The sequence below is a fragment of the Rhinopithecus roxellana genome, chromosome 12, assembly GCF_007565055.1.
Source record: "Rhinopithecus roxellana isolate Shanxi Qingling chromosome 12, ASM756505v1, whole genome shotgun sequence".
Classification (NCBI taxonomy): domain Eukaryota; kingdom Metazoa; phylum Chordata; class Mammalia; order Primates; family Cercopithecidae; genus Rhinopithecus; species Rhinopithecus roxellana.
In genome coordinates this window covers 109,796,794-109,805,557 of record NC_044560.1, presented here as the reverse complement: position 1 = coordinate 109,805,557, position 8,764 = coordinate 109,796,794, and the positions used below count along the sequence as shown (strand labels likewise).

Here is an 8,764-nt window from a genome sequence, read left to right as displayed (position 1 = left end):
TAGTCACGTGGCGCAGACGCTGAAGGTGGAGCCGGCTACGGAGAGTGCGCAGGCGCAGTGTTCTCCCTCTCGCCACGAAGTAAACAAGTGGGAGGGTGTGAGAGCTGCACCATGTGGGGCAAGCATGCCTCGAAACGCCCACTTCCTTCTCCATGTTGTATACTGGAATTGAAGCCAAGGAGGTACCATTTTGCTCGAGGGCATGGCCTAAGCCGGTCGGCTAAGGCCATGTTAATACGGGGGTGTCCCATCTCTCTGCGGGGCGCGACAGCTGGAAGAGCCGAACGGATAAGAGAAGAGGAGGTGAGAAGAGCTGTACACCACAAGAGGCACTGAGGGACTTGGGATAACGGGATGAAGCCGTCAGTGCCCCCAGAAACGAAGCGGCCCCAAACGAATTTTTGAGTCACCGTCGCGAGAAAGCGGGCTGAGCCGCCATTTTGAAGCCTGGCAAACCGAAGCAAGAAATGCTGCCGTGTTGGATCTTTGCCAGCCTTGGTGCTGAATGGGAGCAGGTTGAAGGGAGGGAGAGCCAATGTACACTATGGGCTGATTAGACCCGGTTGGCTGCCATGTTGTTAACGAGCACCGATTTCCTCCACTTTTGTCGAAGAAGTTTATCGTGGGTCGGGGACGTCAGGTCGCTTGCCTTCGTTTGCTGTGGTCATGAGCGAGCTTATGAGGACGGCCATTATTGTTGGGGGCAAATGGAAATGCTGTAGGCGAGAAATCTGAAGCGTTTTTTCCGCCATTTTTCTTATGGGCACGCTGCCGTCGCCATTGCCCACTGGTTCGGATGAAGCCCCTGTGGCCGCCATCTTGATCTCGGGCGGCCCCGACAAGGGAGGCGGAGTGTGCAGAGAGGAGGCGGGGCAACTACGCGGACGTGACGCAAGGCGCCGCCATGTCTTTTGAGGGCGGCGACGGCGCCGGGCCGGCCATGCTGGCTACGGGCACGTGAGTGGAGGCGGCGTTGTGAACCGCGGTGTGGGGAGGATTTGGCCGTCCTGAGGCAGCGGGGCGCTGGGAGGGCGAGCGGCTCACGGGAGGGGTATGGCCTGCACAGATTAGAGGGCAGAGGTCCGCCAGCGACCCTTTGCTGAGCGCTGGAAGGGGGTCGCTCGTGGGAATCGTCCTGTCAGACCTGAGGCAAATCCTAGACAGCCTCACCTTCCGGTGTCCAGAGCGCCTGGGATCTCTACTTGGGCCGTGGACCACGTCCACGGGGTCGGGGAATGGCTCGGGGGGCCTCGGGGTGCCCCTCACCCTTCCAAAGGCGGGACTTCCGGTCCTGGCCTCCGTCTGGGCGGGATTTCCTGTTTTCTTCCTAGACCAGTGGGTCCTCCCTGGACCCCGGGCTAGGTTGGGAGGTCTCGGGGCAGCTGAGCCTGGCCCCAGGCACTCACCCCACCCGTAGCTACCGCATTCATGCTCGAGTTCCTCACATCTTGGGGTGTGGGGCACTAAAATTTCGACAGGAGGGGTGGTTCCACCCCTCTTCTCCTTAGCTCTTTCCCTCCTCCCCGCATCCAAAGAGGACAGCCACATCGTGCTCCCCCTCCTGTGGGGACCACGTCTCACTTTCCTCTCATGTCTCCCTGATCTTAAACGAAACTTCTCCATCGGGGCGGGTTCTTCCTCCATCTCTCAGCTCCTTGGAGGAAACAGGACCTCCTCTAGAAGCTCAAGGGTAAGGAGGACTGCCAGGTCTTGGCTACTCTCCTGTTGGGTAACATTACAGGGTGCCCCTGGACCTTGGCAGAGCGGCCTGTGGAAGTTGCCCGTCGTTTTTGCTCCTGTCTCCTGAGTCGGGGGAACCCTCACAACCCACTCACCCTATTTCACTCTCTTCAATCCCATGGCTACTCCAAGATTGAATACAGGGAGGGAGTTTCATCCTGACGTCCTCCTCCGGGATCCCGCTCCCCCTCTTCTCCGTATATCATTAGGGGCTGGGGGCCCATGGAAGTGAGAGCCCCAGGCCTAGCACAGCCAGGCAGTTGACTTTGGACCGGCCACTTCTTGCTTCGAGCCTCAGTTTCTTCCTCCATCAGCTAGGAAGGACATGAGGGGTGTGTTTGAGACACTGGGTACCCCCCAGTTCATTGGGTTTTGGGGGCTGGGCAGTCAGCGGTTTCAGCCCCACTTGTGCCGTGTAGCTGTGTGCTTTCTTGCCAGTGTCCTAAGCTCTCTGAGCCTCACTTTGCCATCTAGATTAGGATATCTGCCCTCCTAAAGGCAGGCAGGATGGCGGTCAGGATTTAGAACAGGTCCTGGAGACTGTCAGAGTCCAGGTCCCAGCCCTGCCTCTTCCAGTTGTGGGACCGGACCCGTCAAAATGCTGACTGTCCCTGGGCCTGAGTTTGCAACTGTAAAATGGAGTGAACTGTAACTAAAACTTCTGCCTCATAGCGTAGGTGAAAGGGTGGGATGAGAAGGTTGATCCCATCTTGGGTCCTTGCGTGGCTTCTGGGAAGTGGTGGATAAACCTCTTACTTCCCTTGGGGCTTTGAACTCCCTGAGTGAGTCAGATAGGAGGTGAGATGCCAGGTGTGGAATCCCAGCACTGAATAGGTGCTCAGCAAACACCGACATCTATGATCGTGAGTCATAAAGGGCCTGCAAATTTCATTCAAACTCCAGATTCTCTGCTCCCTTCACCCTGGTGGGCTGGACCACAGCTGTGCCTGAATCCCTGCAGTGGCAGTGTGCTCACTGCCTCCCCAAGGAACCTCTTCCGCAGCCCAGCAGCTCTGGCTCAACCACTCTGGTTAATGGGGAAGAAAATGAGGCACAGAGAGGGCCAGTGAGCTGTCCAAGGTCACACAGCAGGTTTGAGACAGAGTCAGGGCAAGGACCCAGCCCCCCTAACCTCGCTCTTCTCACCCGGTAAGGAGATGCACCCTGCATTGTCTGCTTAGGGCCAACCTGTCCTGTGAATACAAATCACTGACCTTGGGAGAATTCACAGTCTGATGCAGGAGGCAGCCAGGGTACAGCTGTCACAAGCTCTGGTGACATGAGTGCTCATGTAGGAAGCCCACAGCATCAGATGGGCTCCGGAAGGCATCTGATGCATCCTGGGGGATCAGGGACGACAGAGGACCTGCCAGAATAGTCTTGTAGGAAAAAGCCACGTGGATTTCCCAGCACAGAGAGCAACACCAGCACCATTTCTTACCTTTGTTCAGCTCTGACTCTCGCTGAGGCCTCAGTCATGGAACCAGCCAGTTCCCTCTGGAAGGAAGTGTGCTGGGAAGGTGGCCACTCAGATGTTGTGGGACCCCCCAGGGAGGGGACTGGCTGGATCTAGGGGTGAGGGAAAGTTTCTTCCGTCCTAGGATGAGTGAAAGGTTGGTGGGGATCAAAGCATCCAGGTCAGGGACCACGTTTTCTGAAGGCCTTGGGCCTGAGAGGCTCTGGAAGGCCATGGAGGCAGGATAGCCCGGGAGCTGGGGTTGGCCAGAACACGCAGAGCCTCCAGGGCCAGGGTGAAGGCTGAGACCCTGTCCTGAGGACTATGGCGAGGGGTAGCATCAGCTCTGGGTGCAGAAGGAACCCCCTGGGCCTTGTGCAGGACACTCTGGATGGGACGGCTGGGCGATGGAGCAGGGTAGCATCGCCCATCAGATGCCAACGCAAGCCCCATTTGGAATTCTAAATTTTCTAGACACCATGTTAAAAGAGTAAAAAAAGCAGATAAAATTCTTCTTCTTTTTTTTTTTTTTTTTGAAATAGAGACGGGGTCTCGACATGTTGCCCAGGCTGGCCTCGAACTCCTGGGCTCAGTGATCGGCCTGCCTCGGCCTCCCAAAGTGTTGGGGTTGCAGACCTGAGCCACCGTGCCCGGCTCATTCTGCTTTTTTGTACTCAGTCTTCAGAACCCGGTGCAGGTTTTACTGTGAGAGGCATCTCTGCTGGGACTCCCTGACTTTCCAGTACTCCCTGCTCACGTGGCTGGTGGCTCACACAGAGGCCAGGGCAGGGCCAAAGGGGAAGGAGGAATGGGCTGGGGCAGAGGACGTCGCCAGGGTCTGGGCCTGCGAGGGCTGGATGGTGAGAATCCTGGGGAGTAGCGGATTTGGGGAGGACACGCAGCACCGCTGGAACAAGGTGGGTGGAGGGGTGTGAGCGCCATCCACGGGACAGGCAGACACCCTGAGTGGGTGGCAGTGGTGTAGGCAGCCAAGCCTCAGCCCCCTTTGTCGTGCTCTGGCCCGCAGGGCGCGGATGGCGTTGGGGCGCCCCGAGGAGCTGTGGGAGGCCGTGGTGGGGGCCGCTGAGCGCTTCCGGGCCCGGACTGGCACGGAGCTGGTGCTGCTGACCGCAGCCCCGCCGCCACCACCCCGCCCAGGCCCCTGTGCCTACGCTGCCCATGGCCGAGGAGCCCTGGCGGAGGCGGTGCGCCGCTGCCTCCACGACATCGCACTGGCCCACAGGGCTGCCACTGCTGCTCGGCCTCCTGCGCCCCCACCAGCACCACAGCCACCCAGCCCCACGCCCAGCCCACCTCGGCCTACCCTGGCCAGGGAGGACAACGAGGAGGAAGAGGATGACCCTACAGAGACAGAGACCTCCGGGGAGCAGCTGGGTGTCAGTGATAATGGAGGTGAGAGGGCAAGGGCAGGGGCTGATGCGGCCCCATGCTTGATGAGGTGCCTGCAGGAGGCTTTGTGGGGGTGACCTGCTTAGCCCTGAGTACTTCCACGCAAGTGCAGTCTCAGGACCCCAGAGCCAGACAGGCTTGCCTGGGGCTTGCTGTGTGATCTAAAGCCAGTCCCTTCCCTGCTCTGAGCCAGCTCTGTGCTGGGAGTGGTGGGCACAGGGACACAGAGCAGGCTCAGGCTTTTTTCTCAAGGGCCTCCCGGTCTAGCCAAGGAATTGGAGTCCCAATGCGGGGTTGGGAGGCTCTGGAGCAGGACATTGGTAGAACCAGAGTTGTTTCCACAACGCCTGGGAGGCCAGGATAGGAATTAAAGAGTTGTCCAGGATGCAGCCAACATCTGAGGAAGCCAGGGAGGGAGCAAGCAACTGTTTTGGGGGGAAGTTTGGGGGTTGGGCACTTCCCAGAGGCTGGGCTGTAACACTAGGGCTTTGAGGAGTTAGTAGGAGCTTGATCAGTAACTAGGAGGTCCTTGTTTGTTGTTATTACCAATGGCTAGCCTGCTCACCTTGGTAGAGAAAACCTGCAATAGGGTGAAGGGCAGGCATCCTGAGTTCAAATCCTGGTGGTATCCCTTAGTAGCCATGGGACCTCGGGCAAGTGACTTAACCTCTCTGGGCCTCCAGGTCTCCATTTGTGAAACAGAGGTCATAGTCATCCCATATTTCTCTCAGGCTGTATTTTTAGTCACATTGTCCCAAACAGATCATAGAGGTTTCATGTTAGCAGCCCGTTGTGTGCAGCTGAGACGGTGACGGATCCATAGAAACTGAGTTTGTTTCTGCCGATGGCCAGGCAGGCTGCTAGAGGAAGCTGTTTGTGAGGTGAAGGAAGAGGGTCTCAGAAGCCTCAGGGAGGTGGAGGTGGTGGCTGTGGCGGTGGCGGTGGCCGTGGCCGAGGCTGAGGAGGAGGGCACACGGAGCATGGCTAGGTGCCGCCTGGCCCGGGCCTCTAACTCACGCCGTCCACAGGGCTCTTCGTGATGGATGAGGACGCCACCCTCCAGGACCTTCCCCCTTTCTGTGAGTCGGACCCCGAGAGCACAGACGGTGAGTATCGCAGGCTGTTCCCCTCCCTACCTGGGGGCAGGCGGCTGGCACAAAGGCAGTGACAGAAGCTGAAATCCACCCTCTCTTTCAGATGGCAGCCTGAGCGAGGAGACCCCCGCTGGCCCCCCAACCTGCTCAGTGCCCCCGGCCTCAGCCCTACCCACACAGCAGTATGCCAAGTCCCTGCCTGTGTCTGTGCCCGTCTGGGGCTTCAAGGAGAAGAGGACAGAGGCGCGGTCATCAGATGAGGAGAATGGGCCGGTGAGGGGCAAATGTGGGGAGGTAGGGAGGGCAGCTGGAAGGGCTCTGAGCTGCCTCCTCCAGGAAGCCCTCCGGCGTGGATGCCACTTTCCACTCATAAGCTAACTGAATCCTCCCCTCAATCTCAAGAGGCGAGTTCTTGGACCTGAGCCTTGCAGTTTTAACAATTGCAGCCTTACCACGTGTCCTAGTGCCTTATAGAGAAGGCCTCTCCTTTCCAGGAGCATCTCTATAGAACACCTGCTCTGGGCAAGGCACAGGTATTTTGGCACGCCCTCCAGTGGGGAAACTGAGGCTTGGAGGGTTTAGGTCACCTCCCATCCCCACCCTGCACATTCCTGGCCCTTTGCAGAATTTGTCCCACCCCCTGGTGCCCTGTTCATCCCTTGTAGTGACCCCTGTTTGAAGCTCCTGGGCTGGGCTGGCCTTCACTGAGCCTTCCTGAAGCAGAGGGGAAACTGAGGCATTGAGGGGACATGTGACTTCCCTGAGATGCAGAGCTGGGACTGGAACCCAGCTGCGTTTCAGGAAGGAGCTGTGGGCTTTGAGGGAGGAGGCCTGGGTCCCCACAGTTCCCCCTCAGGCCTCAGTGTCTTCATGTGCAAACCAGCAGTCACGGTGGTGACCTCCTCTGTGCATCTTCCCTCAATGAGGCAGTGAGCGCCGAAGACCAGGAACAGGGCCTGGTGCAGTCAGGGTCCTCCTGCTGCTGATCTCTGTGCTGGCGACTCATGGCAACACAGTTAATTGAACACTCTGGCCTCCAGAGTGCTGTGCCCAGGAGCTGGTCTCCCACTGGGCTCAGATCCAGTTCCTCATCTGGGTCTCCGGGTCCCATCCTGCGAGGGACAGGCCCAGCTCAGGGTGACGGGGGCTGTAGTAGAGGCAGTACTAGGTGCCGGAGCTGCAGGCAGAATGACAGGACCGCTCCTTGGTGGGGGCTGACACAGGGAGGGATCTTTTCTGTAGCGCAGTGGCCACATGATAAAGCAGTAACAGCTGATTATCTCAGTCCTCACAGAGACCCTGTTATCCGCCCCCATTTTTCAGAAGGGGATACTGAGGCCTAGGGAAGCAAAACCTCTTGCTCCCAGCTAGTCAGCAGTAGAGGTCTGATTGGAACATGACTGAAACCCCAGCCCAGATCCTCAGACTTGAGAGGGTGCACGCAGCCTTAATAGATAGCAGACAACAGCACTTCCATGTGTAGGAATCAATGTCTCAGGCCAAGAAGGGGAGGGGGAGAGGGGCAGGAAGGCTTCGTGGAGGAGGTGTTTGAACCGGGTAGAACGGTTCCTACGCGGAGCAAGACGGGAAGGGCATTGTTGACAGTGGGCATCGCAGGGCACAACTGGCAGGGCGGGGACGTGCTAGGAGTGGGCTTGGAGCCAGGGTGCACCCCTGGGCTGCATGTGGGTGCAGGGGGCGTGCCCGGCCGGCGCTGACCTCGCCCCGTCGTCGTCCCCGCAGCCCTCTTCGCCCGACCTGGACCGTATCGCGGCAAGCATGCGCGCGCTGGTGCTGAGAGAGGCCGAGGACACCCAGGTCTTCGGGGACCTGCCACGGCCGCGGCTTAACACCAGCGACTTCCAGAAGCTGAAGCGGAAATATTGAGGCCCAGAGAGGGAGCGTCTCGGGCCGCGTCCGCCCCGTCCCACACTACGCCCCCGCCCCACTCCCGGGGCCCGCCAATCTGAGGCCGATCCGGGACCGGCCTCCTTGCGTCTCCCGTTCCCAGGATTGAGCCACCTCTGCCAATCCACGTCGCCCTTCCAGCCCACGACCTCCCGCGCCGAGGAGCGGGATCTGTCCCGTTTCCCGATTGGGTCTGTCGCGTCTCTCCGCCTAGCGACAGATTCTTTCTATTAAGGGATTGGCTCGCTCAGCTCTAAGCTCTAAATGGGTCAATTCCGTTGTTTTCCGCCTAGCGACAAGGGCTTTGCTCGCACGTCATTGGCTCCATTCCCTAGTCGCTGGGCAGCGCTTTTTTTGATTGGCTCGAATCCTTTAAAGGACTTGACCAGTCTCCGCATAGTCATCGTCCGCTTTTCCTGAGTTCTCCCTTCTGATTGGCTCCAGCTTCCTGTGGGGGCGTGGCCAAGCCCTCCTGTTCCCAGAATTGGCCTGGGGCCTTCAATTTACATTCTTTACACTACGGGGCCTGGGGTCGTTGCCTCTGGCACCCCCTTTCATTGGTTCCATCCATCCACACAACAGCCTGCCAATCGAAGCCCGTCCCTGCATCCAGGGTGGTACCAGCTCCCGTCCCTCGCCCCGACCTCCACAGGTGCCTTAAAGGGCCCTCGTCCACCCAAGGTGGGGGGCAGGGGCCCTCACTCTCCGGCCCTAGTGTAGGGGAGAGAGTGAGGGGTTGGGGGATCGGCAGTCGGGAAGGGCGCTCTGGGATTAAAGAGTTTTACCTCTGACAGATAAATGTGAGGTGTGTTGTGAGTGTTCATTCAACATTTTCTGAAACCGAATGGCAACGTCTGATTATCAGTGAACAGCTGGGGGTTGGAATTACTGTGTCCATTTTATTTTATTTTTTTTTTTTTTGAGACAGGGTCCCACTCTCGCTCAGGTTCAAGCGATTCTCCTGCCTCAACCTCCCGAGCAGCTGGGATTACGCCCCGCTACCGCCTGGCTAATTTTTGTACTTTCAGTAGAAACAGGGTTTCACCATGTTGGCCAGGCTGGTCTCGAATTCCTGACCTCAAATGATCTACCCGCCTCGGCCTCCCAAAGTGCTGGGATTACAGGAGTCAGCCAGGCGCCTGGCTCTGTGCCCATT

The 8,764-nt window shown here is 58.5% G+C and overlaps 1 protein-coding gene across 3 annotated transcripts; it reads left to right on the top strand.

Annotated features, from left to right (window-relative positions):
* Nucleotides 1-137: 137 nt before the first annotated feature.
* Nucleotides 138-8,399, top strand: AKT1S1 (AKT1 substrate 1). Of its 3 annotated transcripts, none has more exons than XM_010369518.2 (5): nt 138-303; nt 4,224-4,609; nt 5,635-5,712; nt 5,804-5,973; nt 7,444-8,399. In XM_010369518.2, exons 2-5 carry the CDS (start codon nt 4,231-4,233, stop codon nt 7,585-7,587), a joined length of 771 nt encoding a protein of 256 aa, XP_010367820.1. In that variant the 5' UTR covers nt 138-303; nt 4,224-4,230; the 3' UTR covers nt 7,588-8,399. The 3 variants fall into 3 exon arrangements, with proteins under 3 accessions (XP_010367820.1, XP_010367819.1, XP_010367821.1); XM_010369517.2 differs by having other exon boundaries at nt 262-957; XM_010369519.2 differs by lacking the exon at nt 138-303 and adding an exon at nt 3,735-4,113.
* Nucleotides 8,400-8,764: the final 365 nt, after the last annotated feature.